The sequence below is a fragment of the Poromitra crassiceps genome, assembly GCF_964638095.1.
Source record: "Poromitra crassiceps genome assembly, chromosome: 8".
NCBI lineage: Eukaryota > Metazoa > Chordata > Actinopteri > Beryciformes > Melamphaidae > Poromitra > Poromitra crassiceps.
The window spans coordinates 17,805,092-17,832,180 of record NC_139629.1 but is presented as its reverse complement, the minus strand read 5'-3'; the positions used below and the strand labels follow the sequence as shown (position 1 = coordinate 17,832,180).

The 27,089-nt window shown below is 48.1% G+C and overlaps 1 protein-coding gene across 1 annotated transcript in view; it reads left to right on the top strand.

The window, feature by feature from the left end:
• The window catches only part of pik3r1 (phosphoinositide-3-kinase, regulatory subunit 1 (alpha)), a gene marked incomplete at its 3' end in the record, with an annotated part of 37,718 nt that extends 10,921 nt beyond the window's left edge, over positions 1 to 26,797 (top strand). The window contains exons 3-15 of the mRNA XM_083642106.1: positions 10,772 to 10,858; positions 11,078 to 11,152; positions 12,624 to 12,755; positions 14,390 to 14,591; positions 15,907 to 15,989; positions 24,360 to 24,561; positions 24,666 to 24,846; positions 24,987 to 25,112; positions 25,226 to 25,368; positions 25,490 to 25,666; positions 25,777 to 25,851; positions 25,955 to 26,125; positions 26,608 to 26,797. Coding sequence (XP_083498232.1) covers positions 10,772 to 10,858; positions 11,078 to 11,152; positions 12,624 to 12,755; positions 14,390 to 14,591; positions 15,907 to 15,989; positions 24,360 to 24,561; positions 24,666 to 24,846; positions 24,987 to 25,112; positions 25,226 to 25,368; positions 25,490 to 25,666; positions 25,777 to 25,851; positions 25,955 to 26,125; positions 26,608 to 26,797 — 1,844 coding nt within the window. The remainder of the gene's footprint in view (positions 1 to 10,771; positions 10,859 to 11,077; positions 11,153 to 12,623; positions 12,756 to 14,389; positions 14,592 to 15,906; positions 15,990 to 24,359; positions 24,562 to 24,665; positions 24,847 to 24,986; positions 25,113 to 25,225; positions 25,369 to 25,489; positions 25,667 to 25,776; positions 25,852 to 25,954; positions 26,126 to 26,607) is intronic.
• Positions 26,798 to 27,089: the final 292 nt, after the last annotated feature.

The following is a 27,089-nucleotide window of genomic DNA, read 5'->3' as shown; positions in this document are numbered from 1 at the left end:
GGGAAGAGAGGCAGCTCTGGTAGGGGAAGAGAGTCAGCTCTGGTAGGGGAAGAGAGTCGGCTCTGGTAGGGGAAGGGGGAGAGGTGGCTTGGAAAGGGGCCTCTCCTCTTTGGGAGCCACAGGGGTTTGCATGAGTGCAGCAGATGTGGAGAGAGAAAGAGCTGGGCTGGGCTGGGAAAGTATTCTGCCTCATTCCAGCGCTCGGCCTTTTTAAATCACTAATGTGTTGCTCCTTCCCTGGGCCTCTCCGCTCAGAGAATATAGCCTGCATGTGTTTGGGCCTGGCCGCCATGCAAGAGGAACTCCTCAAAAGGAGCTTGAAAGCCACAGAATGAAGCACCACCAACTTCAGTTCGTGGGTTCCATCCATTCACTCATTTGACTTAAACAGAAATGCTTCCAGCTCCACCCTGTAAGCGCTTTGACATGGGCACTGATGTCATCCTTGTTTGTACTTAAATGCGACGAGGATGACATGTTTGCCTTCCCATTTCACCGTTTGAAGATACATTCATTGAATCAACAGAAGAAGAAGAAGAAGAAGAAGAAGAAAAATCTAAGAAACGGGTTAGGGTAGTCGGGTTAGATTCCGATTTGTAACGCAGCCTCACAAATCTGTGTGATTTTCTCTGTCTGAACAATAATGTAAACGTAAGGTGATATGTCATCAAAACATTCAGTGCTGCATAGACTACTTCATATTTCCATTGTTGTGGTCAATCGGAGTGCATTGCTTGAGCATGCAAAATTAGAAAGTTATCCTAACTGTAAAAAAGATTATGCTAATATCCTGCTGATACTGATTTGAATCTGTATACAAAACTTGAATAATATATTTAGCAAATGATGATTCATTCTGTCGACAGTTGTTAACAACAAAACAAAATTTCCCAACACTTTTTACACTTATTTATATTTCCTCTTTCTGTCATGTCGGGCATGGAGATATGAGTAGATGGTTCTAAATAGTTAAACATGTTTCCGTCCAGATCAGTGTGTGCGATGCCTCTTTATCTCCCAGCAGCCATTGCGAGGTAACATTCCTCCAAATGGCAGAGATCTGAATAACTGCTTGTTATTTCACATGTTCTTACAAGATCTCAGCTACATGCTCAGTCTTGTTTGAGGAAATATTTGATGCCATTATATCCTCTGATGTTTGTCTGAGGCTTATCAGTCTACACGTCTTCACTTCTTTTCATGTAACCAACATAATAACATCTAAAAACAAGTGACATTGTAAAATGTATATTTAAAATACTTGGCTGAATGTTCATGAAATACGGTGATCATCTTTACCTCAAAAGCAGATTAAAATTATTATTTTTTATAACAAATTGACTAGTTTTAAACCCTTGAAGTAAAATGTTTCTGCACGAGTAAGTACGTGTTTTTAAAAACCTGGCAATGGACTTGATGTACAATAACACCAACTATATAGGGACTCCGTTTACCTCGACAAAAGATGGAAAGTTTTGGAGCAGGGCTACTAGAGAGGGGACGATGGGGGGGGGGGGGAGAGAAAAGCCCTGGTGAGGAGCAGGCTATACAAAGGAGACAGTTACATGGAGAGTACTCTGCATAGCTGGAGATTGAGATAATGTAGCTCTCCTTCTCTGGGCCTCTTTAGCACTCAGGCCAGCATCTGCTGTGTTGAACACTTTCTGTCAGTATTGTTGCTTTGCTCTGCAAAAGAACACACTTGTCCCAAATTGGGCGTGGAGCAATTGGAGGGGGGGTGGAGGGTGTGTGTGTGTGTGTGTGTGTGTGTGTGGGGGGGGGGGGGGGGTGGTTCTGTTTCCGAATAGGCCCTAGTGTGTCTTTCTGGTCTTTTGTGGCCGGAGAGGCAGGGCCGTAATGGATTACCAGGAGCATCCAAGTCAAAGGCAGAGTGAACATGCAGTTGACGTTTTATAACGCGACAGCACGCTCTCATGTGGTGTTCCTCTGTGGAACCAAAGGCAGCTGGGGTGGGGAATGTGTTGGAGGGGGGGGGGGGGGGTCACACAGACTGCATGTGGTGGTGGTGCGGGCGGGGGGGGGGGGGGGGGGGCACACAGACTGCATGTGGTGGTGGTGCGGGCGGGGGGGGGGGGGGCACACAGACTGCATGTGGTGGTGGTGCGGGCGGGGGGCACACAGACTGCATGTGGTGGTGGTGCGGGGGAGCACACAGACTGCATGTGGTGGTGGTGCGGGGGGGGCACACAGACTGCATGTGGTGGTGGTGCGGGCGGGGGGGGGGGCACACAGACTGCATGTGGTGGTGGTGCGGGGGGGGCACACAGACTGCATGTGGTGGTGGTGCGGGCGGGGGGGGGGGGCACACAGACTGCATGTGGTGGTGGTGCGGGGGGGGGGGGGCACACAGACTGCATGTGGTGGTGGTGCGGGGGGGCACACAGACTGCATGTGGTGGGGGGGGGCACACAGACTGCATGTGGTGGGGGGGGGCACACAGACTGCATGTGGTGGGGGGGGGCACACAGACTGCATGTGGTGGTGGTGTGGGCGGGGGGGGGGGCACACAGACTGCATGTGGTGGTGGTGCGGGGGGGGGGAGCACACAGACTGCATGTGGTGGTGGTGCGGGGGGGGGGGGGAGCACACAGACTGCATGTGGTGGTGGTGCGGGGGGGGGCACACAGACTGCATGTGGTGGTGGTGCGGGGGGGGGGGGAGCACACAGACTGCATGTGGTGGTGGTGCGGGGGGGGGGCACACAGACTGCATGTGGTGGTGGTGCGGGGGGGGGGGGAGCACACAGACTGCATGTGGTGGTGGTGCGGGGGGGGGGCACACAGACTGCATGTGGTGGTGGTGCGGGGGGGGGGGAGCACACAGACTGCATGTGGTGGTGGTGCGGGGGGGGGCACACAGACTGCATGTGGTGGTGGTGCGGGGGGGGGGGAGCACACAGACTGCATGTGGTGGTGGTGCGGGGGGGGGGGGGAGCACACAGACTGCATGTGGTGGTGGTGCGGGGGGGGGGGGGGAGCACACAGACTGCATGTGGTGGTGGTGCGGGGGGGGGGGGAGCACACAGACTGCATGTGGTGGTGGTGCGGGGGGGGGGGCACACAGACTGCATGTGGTGGTGGTGCGGGGGGGGGGGGAGCACACAGACTGCATGTGGTGGTGGTGCGGGGGGGGGCACACAGACTGCATGTGGTGGTGGTGCGGGGGGGGAGCACACAGACTGCATGTGGTGGTGGTGCGGGGGGGGGGGGGGGAGCACACAGACTGCATGTGGTGGGGGGGGGGGGGGCACACAGACTGCATGTGGTGGTGGTGCGGGGGGGGGGCACACAGACTGCATGTGGTGGTCGTGCCGGGGGGGGGGGGCACACAGACTGCATGTGGTGGTGGTGCGGGGGGGGGGGGGCACACAGACTGCATGTGGTGGTGGTGCGGGGGGGGGGGGGCACACAGACTGCATGTGGTGGTGGTGCGGGGGGGGGGGGGCACACAGACTGCATGTGGTGGTGGTGCGGGGGGGGGGGGTCACACAGACTGCATGGTAGACTGATTGTAGCATTGTGATGAATCAGTATTGTACTAAGTGCTGATTGCAGTAACTTGGGGCACAAAGCACCAGGACAATAAATGGACGCACAGTGAATGGGAACCCAACGATTGCTGTTTCACCCTGTGTTGGGTCATCCTGTGTTGGGTCATCCTGTGTTGGGTCATCCTGTGTTGGGTCATCCTGTGTTGGGTCATTAAGCTAATTTGACTTTTTTCCCCCTCCGGTTGTTATTTTTTCGAGGCATATTATGAATTTGATTGTAGTACTTTGGTATTGGGGTTTTGTTATTTTGTTATCCCTCAGTATATCCTTATTCTATTCAGAATATCAGGACATGAGGACCCTCGAATCATCGCTGCTCTACTCATGCACACAACTGTGCCTTACAAAATCTCTCCTACATTCAGAGAGGCGATAAAAAAAAAACTAAAACTATAAGGGCTTAATTTGAGGGCACAATAAAATCTATCCACATTGTAATTTGATTTCTCTTTCTAAGCACCCACCAAACTACATTGGCCTGCACCATTCCAGTAAGACTGTTTTATGGGACTGTGTGCGTGAGAGCGCGCACATGTGTGTTTCATTACTTGATCGTCTCCAGAGACTGAAGTCTGAATTGGCAAATCTTCTTTACTGGAGGCAAAGCATGTCTGCTAGCAGGATTAAGAGAGAGAGAGACAGAGAGACAGAGAGAGAGAGAGAGACAGATTGAGACCGAGAGAGGGAGACCTGGAGACGGAGACTTGAAAAGCATAGTGAAATAAGATAGACTTGAGAAAAGGGAGAAACGTAAAGTCAGAGGAGAACAGGCATTTGAAATATGTGGTGTGTTAAGAGAGAGAGAGGGCGACTAAGTGGAGTGGACTAGCGAGTGTAGCTAGCTAGCTTCTGTGACAGCCTCATGTTGGGGAGGTGTGGCGTTATGTAATGGTGTGATCAAGACAGGTCATTGGCTTCTGGTAAAGGATCATTCCACGTATTTTCAACCTGGACTTCTTTATACCTGGGCATTATTCTAGGTGTGTGTGTGTGTGTGTGTGTGTGTGTGTGTGCGTGTGTGTGCGTGCGCGAGAGAGAATCGAAACAGACTCCTAAAAGTAACGCAGAGGGTACCTTCCTCATAATTACTTTTATTATCCAGTACTGTAATTTGTAAAGTAATTCAATTACTTTTTGAGAGAAATAACTAGTAACTGTAACTAATTACTCATTTAAAACCTGGTCAACACTGGTAGTTACAGTTACACATCCTTATAATTAGCTGATTGAACAATTGTCGTATGGCATTTGCGCTTCTAATTGGAAGCTTTTTGAAGTTGCTCACACACATCCTTGTTTACTCTGCTGGCTTCAGTCTGCCGTGTTCCTGTCAAACCGGAACACGGGGGAAGATCGGGACGGCGTTTAACTTGGACATGTTTGTGTTTCACTTGAAACGCCCACCTCCAAAATCTGTTTTATTTATGAATTCAACAATCCGCAGTTACTTTTGAGGAATCCTAAATACTCCCACACTACTGATTAAAGGCACTTCTTTCCGGATCAAAAAGCCGGGATGTTGCAGCCTCTCTTGTTAGTTTAATGTAGTGATTCACGCTATCGAGACGTTTTGATAGGCGCAGTCTCTTGCGAACGTTAACGCTGCGTTCAAGATCATAGACTCGCATACGGAGTTAGTTAAAAATGCATTTGGCTAGAAAAGTGTGGAGTTTAGAGTTTCCCATGGCCCTGTTGGATTGTATTGGAGAGCAGCGGTTCCTACCAACAAATAATGATGTCCAGCTCGACAGTGAAGTAGCCTAACTGGCAACATTTGGAGCAGAATCAATCAGTACAATAGCAAAAACAATATAAGGCATAGGTTGAAACTTAACTGCAATGATTCTATAATCCTTTAGCCCAAACTGAACACTACAGCCCGGTTCCAAAGTGTTCCCTATTACAGAAATAATGGACTATATAGTGTGTTGGCCTTTCTTTTTTTTTTACTAGTGTCCGAATTCTCAACTGTTCATTTGATTCACTTTATAGTCAACTATAAAATACCCACAATGCACTGCGATTTCTCGTGAACAGAGAATCTACCCTCCATCTTTCTCCCATCTACCACAATGCCATGCGGTCGTGTTTACAAAAGAGGAGAAGAGTGTGAGCTGGTGTCGGAAACTTGTTTGATCGTTCCCCCATATAGCTCACTATAATAAACACTACAATAGTGAGTGAGTGAAAGAGTGAACCGTTCCCAACACGGCTTATGTGTGTATTCATACTAAAGATAAGATAAGAATGATAAGATAAGATAAGATACATAGCACTTTATTGATCTCTTGGGGATATTCAGGTGCCACAGCAGCAATTGGCAGAGAATGACAAGTAAATGTCGAGTATGATGCAACTACAGTGTGACATGTCTCACTCAGTCTGTGCTCATGGTTCCAATCAGACAGGCCATAATAATAGGCAGGGTCAGGGTTATTGCAAACCTCCATATTTGGGCATTAGTTATGCTTCGGGCATTTGCTGAGGTAAAGGTTAGGTTGACATTTCTTTACAGGCTTTTGTCTGTTGTCAGAGTGATGTTGTGCAAAGGCAAACACAAATGAAATAGGGTCTTCAAATCAGTAATGACTGTGTATTGGTTATGGCATGGTCACCTGGAGATGTATTCTCCAGTTGTTAATTGTACTTGAGAAAGCAGGCTATTTGGGTTGGGTTCTGTGATTCATTCACATTCTGGTCTTTGCAGGGTTAATTGTCAAGCTGTAGCAACAGACTCCTCATTGGTTGTTGCCTAGCGTTCGATGCAATGCAACAGGCATTGCATGCTTCCGCCTGCAGGAGGAGACATTGCCTGCCTTTCTAATGCTGTGTCAGGCTGTCAGTTTCTCTGCTTTGGGGAAACGAACAGGCCTAGTGTCCACATCTTATGAAGAATATGCATCTGTTGCTTCATATCTTAGTTTTCTCTTTACTTCACAATCTCCACCATTTTCTCCACAAATAATCAAGAATAAGCATCTTTGTATTTCACTTTGTAGATATTTTCCAGCCACTACACTTATCAGGTGCGGCGGAGTGGTGTGATGTATGCTTTGATCCATCGGCTATCAGCGTTTCCTTGCACACTCCAGCCAAACAAGAAACAAAAATGGCTGCATAACGTCTGAAAATGCTGGTTACTTGAGTGGGCCGTCTAAATTTAACCAAAGCGTGCGCTATCTATAGCGTGTCCGTCCGTGGTGCCCCAGGCCTGTCGTGCCCACAGGCTGCAGTTCAGCCAGTTCAGACAGACCGTTTGAACTGGGGAGATTGTGTCCTCCCCCAGTCCCCCAGTCCCCCAGTCCCCACACCACAGCAGCACCAGCGGCAGCAGCTGCATCGACTTCCTCAACCTGCGGTCGACTCGCTGACTACTGACTGGCTGAGGCCTTTGGGGATATCATGAGGAGGTCTGCCAAACATGCAGGCTTGTGGAGACACGTTCAAGGGGGCCCCTGTCTCTCTCCTTTACTCTCCTTACCCCAAGTTGCCACGGCAACCCACTTCCAGTGTTGGAAGAAAATTTGAACGCAGCCTCCTGATTGGTGTAGAGCCTCAGCTGTTGTAAAAACGACACCCAAGCAAATTGTAACCCGTTTGGTGTTATTTCTTTGCAATAACACGGAAGCAAATACAAGGAAGACGACTTCCTGTCATTGATTAGATGACTATTTAGCTGTTATGTTTCTGTTATTTAATGTGTACTGTTTCAGCTATGCCCACAGGTACTCTAATGATGAGCCCTGCAGAAGATACATTGTAATTTATTGTGCAATTTGGAAATGGTTGTGACAGCTGTGGTATACTAGTGCTGCTGACTTGAGTCGATTGACAGAAAATGTATTGATTATATAATTTTGATAATCGATTAATGTAATTTATCAAGGGAAAAAAAAGTTTTCTAGTTTCAGCTTCACAAATAAGTGAGTTAGATTTGCTTGCTATGTATATATGTATTAAATATTTAATGTTTTTTGCATGTTAAAAGGAAACCCCAGGGGAGCACGGGGAGAACGTGCAAACTCCACCTGGGCCGTAACGCCCCAAAATATTGCTGGAATAATTGATCACGAAAGTAAGAGTTAGTTGCAGCCCTACCGCATCGCTATACTTGTATAGCTGAATACCCTGGAAGTTTAACCCTACATTTATCAGGAGATGCAAAACGGATGTAGGGAATGCGTCTAGATTCTTCCGTCTACGTTTGTTGCTCTTCCTCTGTCCCTGGCTATGAAGTGTTGCCATTATGAGAGGCATGTTGATGGTGTGATTGATCGCTTGCCAAGGCCTCTTGGAAATCACCGCCGATAGCTTGAAACATTTCTGCCATATTTTGTCCGTCACTCGACACGGTCCCCTCGGTGCTGAGACGATCACGTTGCCTGGTGGTACCCAGAAGCAACTCTATCTCAGTCCGTCCCGTGTCACTCATAGGGCAGCTATGGATCAAGTAAATAAACACAAACCTTTTGGAGAGTCCCAAGCAACCGGGGGGGGGGGGGGGGGGGGGGTGGTGCGTGGCAACTGCTTTCCAGCCTTATTATCAATAATAGTTGCCAAATGTTCACAAAATGCTACTTTGTGCTGCTCACGCAGTTGAAAGATTTATTATAAAGAGTCGTTTATTTGTCGGAAATGAGCAGCGAACAGCAGCTGTGCTTATGGGATTAGTGTCGCTACGAAGGCAACGCTCTTGTCTTCGGCGACTTTAATTTAAGGCGATCTAGAAACGATTGCAATCGGTGAATCCTCTTGTATGTGGGCACTGGGTGGGTATAAATTTAACTCCCGGTTGTAAATTGAGTTTCCCAGAAGCAGGTTGGCTGTAGAGGGGGCAGCCGTGTGGAATATCTTGTCTGGGAGAAAGGTTACACTTCCAAGGTGTGCGATGGCAGCACTGCGTGTCTAGATCGCTATTTGGGGAAACTTTTGGTGCTCCATCTCGGAGTTCACGGCTTCTGAGAAAACCCCCGCTCTCCCTTTGCAGTTCCAATAATGTCTTCCAGATGACTGGTTGTCCTACACGGGGTTCTGCGTGTTCTGTGGTCAGGAGGACTTGAGTGATCCAGCGGCTTCACACGCAACATGCCAGCCTGTGTTGTGCGCTGCTGCAGCGGGCCAAAGAGGATGTTAAGAGAGTCGGATGAAGCGCCTCATTATTTACCTGATTGAGCGCTCTTTGGAGGAAGCAGGGCGTTTCCATGCTAATGACCCAGCATGTATGCATCAATGGCTTCACTAGATGCCTGTTAAAATGCCTGATTTAAAAAAAAAAAAAAAAACGCAATGATTTTTAGGGTACAGAGAAAGGAAAATAACGGAACCAGAAAAGGGCTCCATTCATGGTGTTGAGCATTTTGAAAGTGCAGACTCGCTGGTGAACAGTTAGGCCTTTCAGAAGGCTTCTCTTTCAAAATACGCTTTTGCAAATCCAAATAAAATCCCTGCCAGCCCCTTCACCCTTTCATGTCCACACCTGGACGCAGAGTTCTAAAGAGAAAAGAGGAGGGAAAAACCTCAGAGCTGGCTTACCTCATATCACAGGCTATTTGCTTAGCTCCTTGGTCCACCAAACGCTAACCTAACGTATGCCAGTGCTCAGCACCTCCTGATCCTCAATCAGCCTGTTGTCAAGGGGCAGCTTTGGCTCTGTTAGCCACCTCCTTTTCGTCTTGTACCTGCTTCCTTTGAAGTTCTGCCTCAAATCAACTCTTCTGCTCCAGAGACGACTCGCAAGCCTCCCTGGTCACTTCATGCCACATGTAGGCCTATATATGCTGATCTCCCCACTAGATTGATACTTCAATACACTAACTGAGCGGCGTGTGTGTGTGTGTGTGTCTGTGTGTGTGTGGGACCTATTTTTGACTACCAGATGATTATATATTTGGCGTCTCAGTGCCTTTTTGCAAAGTTTTTGTTCGATAAATTTGCTGATTTGAGACGGAAATCAACCAGATTGTTTATGCAAATAAAGCCCCCGGTGATCGTCCACGTCGTTAAAGTCGTATAGTGAGCGAGAGAGAATTCCTCTATCCAGGGAAAGAAAGGACTAGGAAACACATTACACGTGCCTACTTTACTCACTTTTAAACACCAATAATGTTTGCATTGAGCTTTTCCAGAGCCAGCGTGTTGATTTTTCTCCACATGCTACTTTGTCACTACTACTACTTTACTACTGGCGGCCGGCCGGCGCGAGTTCGAATCCGACCCGAGGTCCTATGCCGCATGTCACCCCCCCCCCCCCCCCCCCCCCCTCTCTCTCTCTCTCTCTCTCTCTCTCTCTCTCTCTCTCTCGCTCTCTCTCTCTCTCTCTCTCTCTCTCTCTCTCTCTCTCTCTCTCTCTCTCTCTCCACCTTTCCTGTCTGCCTACTGTCCTGTCTAATAAAGGCAAAATGCCCACAAAATAATGTTAAAAAAAGAGAAAGAAACAAGGCTAGGTGGATATTTTGTATATTGAATACTATAGCCCAGTTCTGATTTCAGCAAGTTGATTTTCACTTGGCTGAACTCACCTTGTTCCTTCTCTCCTGTTTAGTCTCGACATGAGAGCCTAAACCCAGCGTGGCCTCTGGGTCCTCCTCATAAATTATTTGAATACAATTCAGATAGATCGTATGTACAAGGTTCCAAACGAATGAAAATTGTTGACCATCTGAAAATTGTTGACTGTTGACCATCAGATGGTTAATTTTGCTTGAGGTTGGAATGAGATTGCAGCAAACAAAAACCTATGCTTGCCTTGTCCACTTGTGATAAATTGTCAGTAGGAAACGCCCACAGTCAAATAATGACCTATCAGCTGTGATTTAGAATCAGAATCAGAATAATTTTATTCGGCCACAGTATGTCTGCACATACACGGAAATTGACTTGGTGTAGTGGGTGCACAAGTTACACAAGATACATAGACAACACAATAAATACCAATAAATTTACAATATACTTACCGTATGTATACAAGAGCTCAGAGAAAGAGTTACAAAAAAACTCCATAGTCACTATCTCATATTTAGCGTTTTTTTTTAATATTATTTACAGTACAGTCATCTTTTTCATTAGTGTGTGAAGCACGCTGTGTGTTTTCTATCGACTCCCTAGAGACAAAGCATGGACCTCATAGGAAAGTAGTAGGGGGGCAATTCGACCCCCTTCCAAAATGATTTTTGCTCAATCCGTGCTGTCCCTTTCTCCCAGGTCTGCTGGACCTGACGGAGCAGTTTGCCCTTCCAGAGACCGCTCCACCCATGCTGGCCAGACTGCTGGAAGCTATCGAGAGGCAAGGTGAGCTTGACAGATGGAACCTCATCAGCACACTCACAATTGATATAAGATGCGGCTTGTGCGTCACAGAGTTTTCTATTCTGCCCTGTTATGATAGGCTATGTCTCTTTTGAACATGTTTGTCTGCGCTCGTGTGTCTTTACCCAGAATCAAATGCACTTGACCGCGTCGCTCCACCAAATGTAACAGGTCTTTCTTTCGCCTTTTGATCATCTGCAGGTCTAGATAACCCTACGTTATATCGCACATTCACTGCCGGCGGTGGGCTCGAGGTCCGACAGTTCTTTGAATCTGGTAAGTAAAGTAAAGCCTTTTTATATCGGCTATGTTCAAAGTGAAGCCTGTGTGCCTGTACATGTCCGTTAAGTTCCTTGTTCATTATAGACTGCACTAGATGGTGAACCACACCGAATCAATTCTTCTGGCTGACACGAAATTCAGGAATAAAGTGAAGGCCTATAATTCTTGAAAAAAAATCAATGTAGCGTTGAATTATGGTAAGAATTACGAGGGTTACTCATTTGCTGACAGCATTGACATTTAGGTCTCGGGCTGTTGGACTACATGACACCACTTAACACACCACTCAAGGGTTATTTTCTTGAACAAAACCATATCTCGAGAACGAGATCTGTATGTAAATATGCTTTCCTAGGTGTATGTGTACATAAGAAAGAAAGAAAGATGAATAGATATGGGCCATGTGCTGTGTAGACCATGTAGTTTGCATGGTGGGCCATGTGCTGTGTAGACCGTGTAGTTTGCATGGTGGGCCATGTGCTGTGTAGACCGTGTAGTTTGCATGGTGGGCCATGTGCTGTGTACACCATGTAGTTTGCATGGTGGGCCATGTGCTGTGTAGACCATGTAGTTTGCATGGTGGGCCATGTGCTGTGTACACCATGTAGTTTGCATGGTGGGCCATGTGCTGTGTAGACCGTGTAGTTTGCATGGTGGGCCATGTGCTGTGTACACCGTGTAGTTTGCATGGTGGGCCATGTGCTGTGTAGACCGTGTAGTTTGCATGGTGGGCCATGTGCTGTGTAGACCGTGTAGTTTGCATGGTGGGCCATGTGCTGTGTACACCATGTAGTTTGCATGGTGGGCCATGTGCTGTGTAGACCGTGTAGTTTGCATGGTGGGCCATGTGCTGTGTACACCGTGTAGTTTGCATGGTGGGCCATGTGCTGTGTAGACCGTGTAGTTTGCATGGTGGGCCATGTGCTGTGTAGACCGTGTAGTTTGCATGGTGGGCCATGTGCTGTGTAGACCATGTAGTTTGCATGGTGGGCCATGTGCTGTGTAGACCGTGTAGTTTGCATGGTGGGCCATGTGCTGTGTAGACCGTGTAGTTTGCATGGTGGGCCATGTGCTGTGTAGACCGTGTAGTTTGCATGGTGGGCCATGTGCTGTGTAGACCGTGTAGTTTGCATGGTGGGCCATGTGCTGCGTAGACCGTGTAGTTTGCATGGTGGGCCATGTGCTGTGTAGACCGTGTAGTTTGCATGGTGGGCCATGTGCTGTGTAGACCGTGTAGTTTGCATGGTGGGCCATGTGCTGTGTAGACCGTGTAGTTTGCATGGTGGGCCATGTGCTGCGTAGACCGTGTAGTTTGCATGGTGGGCCATGTGCTGCGTAGACCGTGTATTCAAACGGTTTGTCCAACCATGCATTATTTATTTCGGCAGGCTTTTTCTCAATTTAAAGATAGAGAAATGAGTTTTAGTTTTCATTAAGCCTGTGTCCCTGTGTGCTTTCCCTTCAGAGTCCTCCTTGGCAGACCTGGATCAGGTAGAACTTCCGCTCCTGTGCGATGGTATGCGTAGATACCTGCAGGACCTCCCCCAGCCTGTCGTCCCCACTGCCATTTATGCTCAGATGGTCCACGCTGCCCAAGGTGAGAGCACGCCAGACATGCCACTGAGAAACCTCATGCCGATTGGGTGTTTGAAAGAGATCTAAATGGTGTTTAGACGTCATCACTAAAGCTACGTAGGGTTTGAATGTGAAAGTTTAATATAGACGTCTACATCTCACACCACATCTTCATGGGTATATGGGGGGCGAGGGTGTTAACTGTGTATGCATTGTTTAAATGTAATCATGTATTTACTGCTTGGTCTAAAACTGGGCCATACATAACCCCATAAATCCTGAGCTATATGAGAGCTAAAGCATAAACACGTGATGGTGAAGTGATGTCTAGTGCTCAGTGGGACATACACCCGCCCATACAACGCCTGGCTGTTACCAAATCACAGCAATAGATAGACGAATCGGTCGGGGGGCACGTTTTCAAAATAAAACGATGAATAAATAAGTCAAATCGATCACAAGAATAATTGATTAGGGGGGGACTCAGACCCGTGGAGCTCAGCACTCGTACTGCCTCAGGATCGGTGCGCTGATGAGACGCACCTGTCCTGGAGGCTCTACGGCTCGCTTGGCTCGGTGACAGGAGTCCCATAGCGTGTGTGTGTGGGGGGGGGGGGGGGGCACTTCTTCAAGCTCGATGAAGGCATTGACTATTTAGTTTCCCAATTCTCACTGTTCACTCCTCGCTTAACTGTATTCCTCCCGCTGAGATATTATACACAGCAGCAGCCCCCTATCACTTCCTCCTTTTCAGAGTATGCTTAAAAAATGGTTCACAGCGACGATATCCTGTCTTCTAAATGCGGCCTTTTAATGAACACGCTTGGAAGCCCTCCAGAATGGTGCTATTTGCATATTGACTCACACAGGGCCGTGCCTCTGCTCAAAGGTACACCGTGTCTAGTTAAACAGAGGTGCTAACCTAATCCACCCCCGGCCTGCTATTGAACACCCAGTACCTTTTGAACACAAACCCACAAGCCGACCTAGTCCTAGTATCAATATCCACCCTTTGGCCTGCAGAGTTTGTCTCTTTCTTCTTGTGCAATCTCTGATATGTGCTCTCTCTTCTTCTCTCACTGTAGGCATGTGTGTTTCATCAATGCGTTTTATTCTCTCTCTCTTTCTCTAACTTCAACTGTCTCTCTGCCTTTTTTTTCCTCTTCTGCTTTCTCTTGCAGACACAGATAGATCGACACACCGCACACACCCGTTCCGCAGCGTTAAGCTCTCTCTCTCTCGCTGTCACATGGGCCAGAAACAGGATATCTGTGGTTAATAGGAACTAAAACAAGCCTGAAAGTTTATCTCTAGCATCTCTCCGGCAGCCAATCGCCCGCCAGTGTACCTTACACTCAGCCAATCACCTGCCAGTGTACCTTACACTCATTGTCAACCACACAATCTTCACTGTGGTTTCAAACCCAACTGCACATGAAGCATTTTTTCTTTCCATCTCTTCATTGTTTTAAAGACACATTTTCACTTCTTTTGCTCGCATTCGATTCTTCTTTTCGTACTTGGCTCTGACAGAGGAAGGCTGTGATGTAGGGTTTGGCCCCTTTTTCTGAATGAAATATATGGTAGGCTTTTGTTTATTTTTCGCTTTAGTCTCTGACCTCTCTGCTGTCTCTCTCTCGTCGTCTATCTCAACAGAGGCGCTGAGCGCCGAGGAGTGTGCCCAGCTGCTGCGCCGCGTCGCCAGCTCGCCCAGCCTGCCCGCCCAGTACTGGCTCACTCTCCACTGCCTGCTGAGGCATTTCGCTAGGGTGTGCCATCACGGCCCCAAGAACCTGCTCACTGCCAGGGCCCTGGGCGAGATCTTCAGCCCCGTGTTTTTCAGACAACAGGCAGCCAGGTGGGTGTCACACAGTCTGCCTCGCGGGACCACATGGTCAGGCCCGTCAGACACACAGCAGACAGACTCCACGCCTACATGCTCAATCATGCCACGGCTGAGACACACAGACGCTCAAACGAGCACGCACACACACACACACACACACACACACACACACACACACACACACACACACACACACACACACACACACACACACACACACACACACACACACACACACACACACACACACACACACACACACACACACACACACACACAACTGCCTGTGTTTAGCCTGCCAGGCACACATGCATTTTAGTCGTGCAAGGATTCAGGTTGGAGCTTCTATTTGCCAGCTGTGCTGTGCAATTACAGCAGCTGAGCCTGAATTCCCAACTGTCTGAGAGCAGCGCAGAATAAGCAGAGAAGTATGGGCAGTTACCTGGTTACCTGGGCAGAATAAGCAGAGAAGCAGGGGCAGTTACCTGGTTACCTGGGCAGAATAAGCAGAGAAGCAGGGGCGGTTACCTGGTTACCTGGGTAGAATAAGCAGAGAAGTATGGGCAGTTACCTGGTTACCTGGGTAGAATAAGCAGAGAAGCAGGGGCAGTTACCTGGTTACCTGGGCAGAATAAGCAGAGAAGTATGGGCAGTTACCTGGTTACCTGGGTAGAATAAGCAGAGAAGTATGGGCAGTTACCTGGTTACCTGGGTAGAATAAGCAGAGAAGTATGGGCAGTTACCTGGTTACCTGGGTAGAATAAGCAGAGAAGTATGGGCAGTTACCTGGTTACCTGGGCAGAATAAGCAGAGAAGTATGGGCAGTTACCTGGTTACCTGGGCAGAATAAGCAGAGAAGCAGGGGCAGTTACCTGGTTACCTGGGCAGAATAAGCAGAGAAGCAGGGGCGGTTACCTGGTTACCTGGGCAGAATAAGCAGAGAAGCAGGGGCAGTTACCTGGTTACCTGGGTAGAATAAGCAGAGAAGCAGGGGCAGTTACCTGGTTACCTGGGCAGAATAAGCAGAGAAGCAGGGGCAGTTACCTGGGCAGAATAAGCAGAGAAGCAGGGGCAGTTACCTGGTTACCTGGGTAGAATAAGCAGAGAAGCAGGGGCAGTTACCTGGTTACCTGGGCAGAATAAGCAGAGAAGCAGGGGCAGTTACCTGGGTAGAATAAGCAGAGAAGCAGGGGCAGTTACCTGGTTACCTGGGCAGAATAAGCAGAGAAGCAGGGGCGGTTACCTCGGCAGAATAAGCAGAGAAGCAGGGGCGGTTACCTGGGCTCGCAAATGAAGACTTTATTTGACTTGTCTTTTTCCCCCACAGCTGCGAACCCAGCCTGGATGCTCACGTTAAGATCATCGAGATTCTGGTGACCAGTGAATGGAGTGAAACTCCGGCAGCTCCAGGTAGTTATAACAACTTAATTACTATTATTAGTTTTTTATTTTGTATCACATTTTTTGCTTGACTTTGCTTTCACCATCCAATAACTTTAAAGCTTCTGGTGTATTTATTGTCGGTTTATGTTCATTCATCAGTGCATTGCGGTAGCGTGCTATTTACTGAAAAGCTCGACTCCACTCTAATGAATACCCTGTGGAAAATGTGAGCCCGGTGGCAGGATGTATTAATGCATGCCCTAAGACTGCACCATTAGCGAGCAGTTTGAGCGAGTGGCTGCAGAAGATGAATTGAACAGTGAGAGACCGGAGCTATTATTAGTCTGAAGAATGGCGTGGAGGCCTCCTACCTCTGCAGGTCTACTGTAGGACAACACAGGCTGGACTCTGGAGCTAAACTCTACTGCTGCAGGTCTACTGTAGGACAACACAGGCTGAACTCTGGAGCTAAACTCTACTGCTGCAGGTCTACTGTAGGACAACACAGGCTGAACTCTGTGAGCTAAACTCTACTGCTGCAGGTCTACTGTAGGACAACACAGGCTGAACTCTGTGAGCTAAACTCTACTGCTGCAGGTCTACTGTAGGACAACACAGGGTGAACTCTGTGAGCTAAACTCTACCGCTGCAGGTCTACTGTAGGACAACACAGGCTGAACTCTGGAGCTAAACTCTACTGCTGCAGGTCTACTGTAGGACAACACAGGCTGAACTCTGGAGCTAAACTCTACTGCTGCAGGTCTACTGTAGGACAACACAGGCTGCACTCTGGAGCTAAACTCTACTGCTGCAGGTCTACTGTAGGACAACACAGGCTGCACTCTGGAGCTAAACTCTACTGCTGCAGGTCTACTGTAGGACAACACAGGCTGAACTCTGGAGCTAAACTCTACTGCTGCAGGTCTACTGTAGGACAACACAGGCTGCACTCTGGAGCTAAACTCTACTGCTGCAGGTCTACTGTAGGACAACACAGGCTGCACTCTGGAGCTAAACTCTACTGCTGCAGGTCTACTGTAGGACAACACAGGCTGAACTCTGGAGCTAAACTCTACTGCTGCAGGTCTACTGTAGGACAACACAGGCTGCACTCTGGAGCTAAACTCTACTGCTGCAGGTCTACTGTAGGACAACACAGGCTGCACTCTGGAGCTAAACTCTACTGCTGCAGGTCTACTGTAGGACAACACAGGCTGCACTCTGGAGCTAAACTCTACTGCTGCAGGTCTACTGTAGGACAACACAGGCTGCACTCTGGAGCTAAACTCTACTGCTGCAGGTCTACTGTAGGACAACACAGGCTGCACTCTGGAGCTAAACTCTACTGCTGCAGGTCTACTGTAGGACAACACAGGCTGCATTCTGGAGCTAATATCGTATTGTTGTCCAAAGAATCTATATAATATCGTATCGTATTGTAAAACTAACCACTCTGCAGTCATCAGTACAGCGCATGCGCACCGCAGACAGCGCATGCGCATCATGGCAAACGAGGAAGTAACTTCGGTTATACTCTGTTAGTTCTTCGGTGTGTGGATTTACTACGAAAATGACTGTTTCAAGTAACTTTGGCTTATTATTTCATGGCGTGGTGAGTACACGAGTCACAACGTGTACAGTACATGTGGGTGTTGGACTGTGTATTTTGGGCGGCTGAACGGGAGTAGGCAGGCTGTTCCATAGACTGCCATTGTAGCGCTAAGCTAAGTAGCAGTGAGAGCTCTACCGCTCTTTGTAGGGCTAGTTTTGACATCGGCAATATGACAAATGGCCTAACCTCTCGTATCCCTTTAATGTCTTCTGTTACAGAAGAGTGAAATAGCCGCTGTTCCTGCAGGCATTTGTTTGATATAAAACTAACCACTCTGTAAAAGAAATATTTCAAATGGTGTTTGTTTCTTTGCATCTCTGTATTACTTTCAGCTGAAACAATTGGTAAATTGTTGAGGCTGATTACAGGCGAATTCCATGTAGCATGCCTGTCTAGCCTCATTTGTGTCTGCACACAGACACAACGTCTGTGATTTAAATCTCGCTTGAACTATTGCTTTTCCTCGCAGCTCAGGTTTCTGCATGGGTGATGGTATTAACTGGCCATATATCACACACACAGATCTACACAAAGTGCGTTTTCATGCCTGGCGGTGGGGGCGGTGTGCTGGCCCGGCGGTGTGGTGGTGGTGTGCGAGTGCAGAGCGTTGCGTGGCACTGGCGTGTTTTTACAGTGCTAGTTAAAAGCCTTGTCTTTGGCTGGTCCAGAGGCCCCCGGGTCTGGCTGTGACTGTTTCAACATTTTATTACCTGTTAAGGCTATTTATAATGTTCCCATGCAGGGCAAGCGCTCAGCTGTCACTCATTTGCACCTGCACGACCACTTGTGGCTGGCTGACTGGATGACTGACTGGCTGGATAGATGGATGGATGGATGGGCGGACACACACACGCACACACACACGCGCACGCACGCACGCACGCACACGCACGCACGCACCCACGCACGCACACACACACACACACGCACACACGCACACACGCACGCATCACCTTAGCACACATGTGACACCGATCAGATGTGTCAAAATGGAATCACTATTCTCATTTCTCACACACAAAATGAGAGAGAGAGAGAGAGAGAGAGAGAGAGAGAGAGAGAGAGAGAGAGAGAGAGAGAGAGAGAGAGAGAGAGAGAGAGAGAGAGAGAGAGAGAGAGAGAGAGAGAGAGAGAGAGAGAGAGAGAGAGAGAGAGAGAGTGTTTATCGATGTGGATGCTTTCTTGGATGTTGGAGCATATGGAGAATACTGTATCTACATGTGTGTTTCTGTGAATGAGACTGTGTGTGTGTGTGTGTGTGTGTGTGTGTGAGTGTGCGCGCGCGCACGCGTGCGGACGGGTGTCTGTGTGCCTCCTCCCAGTTACTGGGTGCCTATTTTAAGTAAGCGACAAAAGGCCCACTTAGATTTGGTTGGCTGGAAAGTGGGCCCGCTCCACAGAGCACTTCTTGTTAACTGACGGCCGCCTCTAGTTTCTAAGGCCACTCCCCCCCGCCCCCCCCCACCCCCCCAAAGCCCCCCTCCCCCCCCCGTCAGTGCTCCCTCCCCCCTGGCTGCTTCTCCACATGTCCTCCCCGCCTCAAAGTGCCCAGCTCAGCAAATATTTGAAAACTTTGCAAGTTAATCATAAGACTGAACACCCCCCCCCCCTTCCCCCCACCACCACCTCCTCCTCCTCCTCCTCCTCCTCCATTACAAACAGAGAGAGAGAGAGAGAGAGCAAACGAGACCAAGAGAGACACGCACACACACGCCGTTGGCACGAGTGGCAGCTTTCAGAACAGGCAGCGCTCACACAGCGGAGCGGCTAGGCTAATCATTAACTAGCTGCCCCCAATGCAAGCTGGGCTCAGCCTAGCGCAGAGAGAGAGAGAGAGAGAGAGAGAGAGAGAGAGAGAGAGAGAGAGAGAGAGAGAGAGAGAGAGAGAGAGCCCAGCCCAGCGTGACACTCACACCACTCTTCAGATCAGGAGCTGACCCAGGCAGCTAGGCAGTCGGCACGTTGCACCTGCCTCACACAGCGAGCGGATTACCTGGATTTCATTAAGAAGCACGTAAAGCCGTCACCCTCTAGAGAACTTTGTCTTTTTTCCTTCTTCTTCTCCTTCTACTCAACTTGCCAGTGGCTTAAGCTATGAAATGGAGCTTGACTGGAGGACTCGCAAGCAGCTCTGTTGGATTTAATATGTTTTTTGGCAATGAAAGAGAAGCTCCAAAGGAGAGATTGGCGATTCACCAAAACATGCACAATCTGCAATGTAAGTTGGATAACCCGCACTCTTCCTTCCATCCATCCATTCAATTGACCTATTACGATGGTGAAATGAAGTCGCTTTCCCGCTAGCGCTGCCTCCAGGCTAAGACGGGGATAGCAGCGCTGAAATAGATAGAAATAAAAGATAACTGTAACAAATACCAGGCCAGGGCATGAGAGAGGACGAGAACAAGAATGACAGGTTTGAGCTGTTCAAGGCCTCGAGCCACAGCTGTCAGTGAGCATTTTCCCCCCAAGGGCTGCAGCTATACATTTAGCTGTGCTCAGAGGCTACATATCACCCTGCATTACATTTAGCTGTGCTCAGAGGCTACATATCACCCTGCATTACATTTAGCTGTGCTCAGAGGCTACATATCACCCTGCATTACATTCAGCTGTGCTCAGAGGCTACATATCACCCTGCATTACATTTAGCTGTGCTCAGAGGCTACATATCACCCTGCATTACATTTAGCTGTGCTCAGAGGCTACATATCACCCTGCATTACATTTAGCTGTGCTCAGAGGCTACATATCACCCTGCATTACATTTAGCTGTGCTCAGAGGCTACATATCACCCTGCATTGCTGTGTGGCCAAAGAGGCATGCTGATTAAGCTTAGTATGGAGTCGACTTTCCATTGACACAAAAAAAAACAAAAAAAAACATCTTTACTAGTCAAAGAGGCCTTTAAACATTGGCAATATTTAATTAATGGATAGTATATGGATAATGAATATTGCATTATATGAGTATTGTGTTTTCTAAGTAGTATGTACAGTATATGTACATAATCCTAAAGTGTCCTTTAAAAAGTTGATGTTTGTTCACTTGTGTAGTCTTTACAGATCTGTTTGCCCATGATGTAACTGGCACATTCATACATTATCTCTAATATCTTCTGGCTGACTTGCAGCTATAAATGTGGTTAAATTTCATCACTTCCAAACTGGGTATGGGAGGCAAGCCCAGTCCCAATATCTCCTCTCACAGTCAAAACCTAGAATGACAATGAGTGTGTTCGTTCCACTTGACTTCGCTTCAAATCTTACCAAGAACTCGGGTCTATTTCAGTCTGGCTCGGCATAGCAGAGATGTCTCCCTGGATTTCCTGCGTGTCACACTGTGGGATTACAGGCGGCATTTTGGAGCTCCGGGTGCCATTGATGACCGGGGCCAAGCATTATAATGTAGGCCTGCCTACGTGCTGCTGCAGCAGAGCTGCCTTTGTCTGGGTGCCAACAGGGGGCGGGGCTAAACCTCTGCGCGACACCCGCCGGGAGGCGGGGCTGAGCAACCTGCAAGAGAGAGAGAGAGAGAGAGAGAGAGCAGGGGGCGGGGCTAAACCTCTGCACGACACACACTGGGGAGGAGGGGCTGAGCAACCTGCAAGAGAGCGAGGCAGCCCAGCTAGGGAGAGAGCGGATGACAGGGGAAGAGAACAGAACAGGCTGCAGGTCCTCCACCACCCTCCCTCTGTACTAGTGAGGAGATACTGTGCATTTGGCTCTTCAGAGGGATGCATACTAGGACAACATGCTGGATACTGAAGAGAATCTTGACTTATTTTAGCTCGTAGCTCTTTAGCTGCAGTTTCGTAAGGCATTGAAAGCAGGGAGATAAAAGGTAGCGGGGCTTTCAGAATGACCTCATCGCTCGCAGGAAATGCAAGATGCAGGAGTGGTTGGTGACATACCCCTCATGCGATTGGCTGTGGTAAGTGATGTAACACGTGATTGGCTGTGGTAAGTGATGTAACACGTTACTGAGCAGGCTGCCCTTAATGGCTTCTCAGATGGCTCTTTAGGTGGCTGTACAAAAGAAACGGCTAATTGTGCCTTTTGAGCTACATTTTGTTTTAACAGACAGTCGAATGGGTACTTTTGAGCTCTGGAAGATTTGGAGTGTGATGCTATCGGGCTAAGCTACTGTTTTATATAACGACGGTCCCTGCAGATGACTTGGCATCTGAAATGACTCATCTGTGTTAGGAACTGAGGATTTCATCTGATCTGATCTGAAGCCAGTTAATTTTAGATAAGATGTCGATAGGCAAACCTGCTCACTGCTGAAAAGTGCAGCAAAAAACATAGTTTGATTTCATGAATTGGTTTTGTTTGGTAGTGAGTGTATTGCACAGATCATAAATCTCCTGGAATCATATCGCAACTGTGGCTGTTTTAACTAGTGGACCGATGGCTGACTGATGACAGACTGATGGCTCGCTGTCTCCATGTGCTCAATTCTGCAAGGTCCATTGCAGCAGAAAGGCTGCTATTGCAGAGGGGGGTGAACAAAGGCAGTGCAGATTTGTGGGTTAAAAATAGCCTGCTACTGCTAGGCTAGCTCTGCTGTGAAATAGCCTGCCATTTCAGCGCTGCTACTGTTGCTAGGCTAGCTCTGCTGTGGAAAAGTCTGTTTGTGAGCTAGCCCCCTGCAGAGATGTAAGCCACCCTTTTTAAAATTCAAAAGAGCAGTTAGTGCGTTTTGATGACGTCATCTCCGTTACACAATTTCTCCCTTGGAGACAGCAGGAGCACCTGACCATACGAGGATCTGTGAGTCTGGAATATGCCGAGCGTGGATTCAGAGCAGAGAGGGAATAGGGATTTAATGATCTGAACATGAAGATGAAGTCATTGGTGATGGGGCTTTCAACAGAATGTAGTTATTGATTGATTGATTTTTCTTTTTTAATTTGCCCGTTACAATCATTTGCAGGGGCTAGGAGTTGTCAAAAAGATTGATACTTTGATATTTACTTGATCAACTTTTTTTTTTAACTGATACTCATTTGCAACAGTATAGCAGCAGTGCTTTGCCTCAATGAAGAATGTCTGTCTCTACTAGCCACACACACACACACACACACACACACACACACACACACACACAGGCTTCGGACCACTGCCCACAGCCCATCCGCTCACTAGCAGTCAGCTGGGTCGTTGCCTCAATCAGCAAACAACGCTACAGAGTGGTGCCGAGTGCCGACAAAGGGGGTAACACCTCAAACTTGGCAAAACATCGGTCTTTATATATAAAGAATTTTGAGAGGAGAGGTTAGCAAAAGCTCCCATTTCAACATCACTAAAGCGTTAAACAGTTATCATAAATGTTGATGTACCCTGCACATTAGCCGTTTTAGTTTAGCTAGCTAACCAAGATAATATAGAGCTAGCTAACATAATCGTAGGGTTGCCAGATGCCCGGTTTTCGACCGGGTTGTCAGTTTTCAGATGCATTGTCCGGGCCCGGTCAGAAGGCTCGACCAGATGCTCAGCTCAAATGTGCGAATAAAATCATTCTGTCAATAATAATCCACTAACTCTAGCCCTGCTGATTTTCCCTTATGATTGGTGGATATCTGTTGCTTCAACAAACTAAAAACATTCTGATAGGCTCATGACTAGAGCAGAGGTAATCTGCTGTGTAAATGCAACGTTTTGAATTAGTTATGTTGGACCTACGTTATGGAAAAGTGCACGTCTGTCTGTCTGTCTGTCTGTCTGTCTGTCCATCCGGCTCTCTTATTCGCACCGGGGTTCCCCCCTGCAGTGCGTCATCTAGTTTCTGTCTCTGTGTTTTTTGCTTAGTTGCTAAGAGGTGGGAGGAGCCAATATGATGTTTCACATGCTTGTGCAGTATAACAGCGATTGACACCTGTCGATCAAAAATGTATTGTTTGATCTCAGACAACTTCAAAATTGTGTTTTCATGTTAAAATATTTAAACATTTTTAACACGAAAACAATTGATTTTTTAACGCTGAATGTTGATTTTTAACCTTAATAATGCGTTGTCATTTTTCATCCCCGTGCCATCGGAAATGGTACAATATCGATATTTTCCTGGGTATTGTGTCGAAGTTAGAAATCCTAGTATCGTGGCAACCTTGGTAGGGGGTACCTGTGTTCACCCGGGTGTTAATTTGCCCCAAAGCTCCACGGCGGTGTTCGATTTAAATGTAAAGGTGCTCCATTTAATATTTTTAATCATTCATTGCTTTCCCTTTGGTGTGATTGTGTTCACAGACGGGCTCATTTCTCTACATGATTTATGATAAGCTTGTGTCTCTGCCTGCGGCTAGTCATATTTATAGAGAGTTTTTTTTCCCACTTGAATGAAATGCGTTCTCCTTGACTCACGCTTCGCTTCTCCTCCCACTGCCTCACTGATGGAGAGAGGGCCAACATTCTTTCAACCCAATTGAATCAAGGATAATACGCGTGATGAAGCAAGCCACAGGGAGTGTGTGATATTGCAGAGATGATGAAAGTGAATGAAACTCCCCTTTGAAGATGTGGTGTACCTCAGATGTGTTGTCTAGTTAAATTTCCAATAAAGTCAAGTAAATGATACTGCAAATCTCTGAATTTGGTAATAGCGGTGGTGGGTTAAAGAGCCCTCTCCCCCCCGCACAGGCAAAGTGTTACGTTTAATGTGTCGACACTAACCAGACAACATTGCATTTAAGTTCACCACCCGGTTAATGTAACGTGTGTAGGCCCAAATCGAATGCCACTCGATGTTTATAGACGGTCTTCTCTCCTCTTGTCCTCAACAGCCCTACCTCCAAAGCCATCCAAGCCTCCACCTGTGACTAACAACGGTATGAACAACAACATGGCTCTACAAGACGCCGAATGGTACTGGGGAGACATCTCAAGGGAGGAGGTCAACGAGAAGTTGAGGGACACCGCGGACGGTACGTTTTTGGTCCGAGACGCCTCGACGAAAATGCACGGAGACTACACTCTCACCCTGAGGTGAGTCCTTATTCTCCCTCGATCTGAAAACATCTTTCTCTCGTTCGTTACCTTCAACTATAGAACATGAGCTGAACCGGCTCTGTTGCTCTTCTCGCCTACAGGAAAGGAGGCAACAACAAGCTCATCAAGATCTTCCACCGAGACGGGAAGTACGGCTTCTCAGACCCGCTGACCTTCAACTCTGTCGTGGAGCTCATCAACCACTATCGCAACGAGTCGCTGGCCCAGTACAACCCCAAGCTAGACGTCAAGCTGCAGTACCCGGTCTCCAAACACCAGCAGGTAAGCTGCCGGCTCAATTCAAGCTCACAGATATTTCAAAAAGAAAATGAAATAAAGCGGGGGGAGGGGGGGGGGAGGACGTATATCAAAGCACTTTAACTGGACAATTATGCATTTGTTTGTTATGATTCTCCCCCCAGGATCAGGTGGTTAAAGAGGACAACATTGAGGCTGTGGGGAAGAAGCTGTGTGAGTACCACCAGCAGTACCAGGAGAAGAACAAGGAGTATGACCGCCTGTATGAGGAGTACACCAGAACGTCACAAGTAAGCACCATCCACCGTTGCAGACCTTAACCTTAACAATCAACCCATAATCAAGACTTTCTACTGTGAAATATTTGGAGGGGCATACACTAATACTGTGTTTCTGCTTTCAGGAAATCCAAATGAAAAGGACAGCTATAGAGGCGTTCAATGAGACTATAAAGATATTCGAGGAGCAATGCCAAACCCAAGAACGGTACAGCAAGGAGTACATTGAGAAGTTCAGGAGAGAAGGCAATGACAAGGAGATCCAGAGGTGAGTGCTTATTTTATTTAACCACTTCACTTGGAAAGAAGCACATGCTGCAGAGACAAACAAGCTACCGTAGTTGGGTATATGCAAAACTCTGATAGACGTCATAATCTTCTGATTTCAGAATCATGGGCAACTATGAGAAGTTGAAGTCCCGGATTAGTGAGATTGTGGACAGCAAGCGTCGCCTGGAGGAAGATCTGAAGAAACAGGCTGCAGACTACAGAGAGATCGACAAGAGGATGAACAGCATCAAACCTGACCTCATCCAGCTTCGCAAGACCAGAGACCAGTATCTCATGTAAGTACAGTCAGCTCGTACTGTCACTAAGACGTGTTCATCTCTGTTGGGAAAATCAAACTCTATCCGTCCTGGTTTCTAATGGATTGTCCTTGTCTTTTCTCTTTTAGGTGGTTGACCCAGAAGGGAGTTAGACAGAAGAAACTCAACGAGTGGCTAGGAATCAAGAACGAGACCACAGAAGAGTACGTATCACAGACCTTTTGGAATTTCACCCAGCTAACCGCCGTGTCCAATACCGCACACAAAATGAATGGTATATTCATCTGTGTCACTTTATTTTTCCAGTCAATATTCAATGGTGGACGATGATGAGGACCTTCCTCACCACGACGAACGCTCCTGGAAGCTGGGGAACATCAATCGACTACAGGCCGAGGCTCTCCTCCAGGGCAAGAGAGACGGAACATTCCTGGTTCGAGACAGCAGCAAAGCGGGATGCTACGCCTGCAGCGTTGTGTATGTATCTATTGTATATACTCAACCAGCTAACGCTTGATCAACCTATGCAAGAAGTGTTAGAGGGTACTTCCAGCTTGGGCAGACGTTCCTAAACACACACAATCAGCAGTGTCTGCGGGTGGGAAGCCGGTGGGGTATGAGTCCTGGTCGCTGCACTGGTGCCCCCTCTGGTGGGTCGGGGGAACCTGTTAGCGGGGAGGGGAACTGGGGGGAATAGCGTCATCCTCCCACGCGCTACGTCCTGCCGGTGAAACGCCTCGCTGTCAGGTGAAAAGAAGAGACCGACGACTGCACATGTATCAGAGGGAGCATGTGCCAGTATACGGCTCTCCCCAGATCAGCAGAGGTGGTTGAGCAGCAACCGGGACAGCAGGGGGAATTGGCCAAGTACAATCGGGGGGAGAAAATGGGAGAGAAAGATATTTTTAGAGATCAGACACGTTCTAAAAATAACCCTCCTTGTCTTTGTCTCTCTGCAGTGTGGACGGTGAGGTGAAGCACTGTGTCATCAACAAGACACCCTCAGGTTATGGCTTCGCCGAGCCTTACAACCTGTACAGCTCATTGAAAGAACTCGTACTTCACTACCAGCACACGTCTTTGGTCCAGCACAATGACTCTCTGAATGTGACGCTAGCGTACCCCGTCTACGCCCAGCAGAGACGGTGAGGGACTCGGGGGAGGGGTGGGGGGGGGGGGGTGGGGGACAGACACGTCCCCCAAAAGCGGACAGGAGAAAAGACGGGCCCTCCCTCTTCAGAGCGGAGATGGTAAACATGTACTCGGACTCGAGGATGAAAAAACGAGGCCGTCTCGCCCCCAAAATAGACTTTAAAGACGGAGGGGAAAGGCGGCGACGAAAGCCTGGAACATTTCAGTGACTTTGCCCGACCATGAGCAGCGGCGAGTCTGAATGTAGATTTATTTCTGTTTTGCTGTTTGGTGGGAGCACAGGATGGAG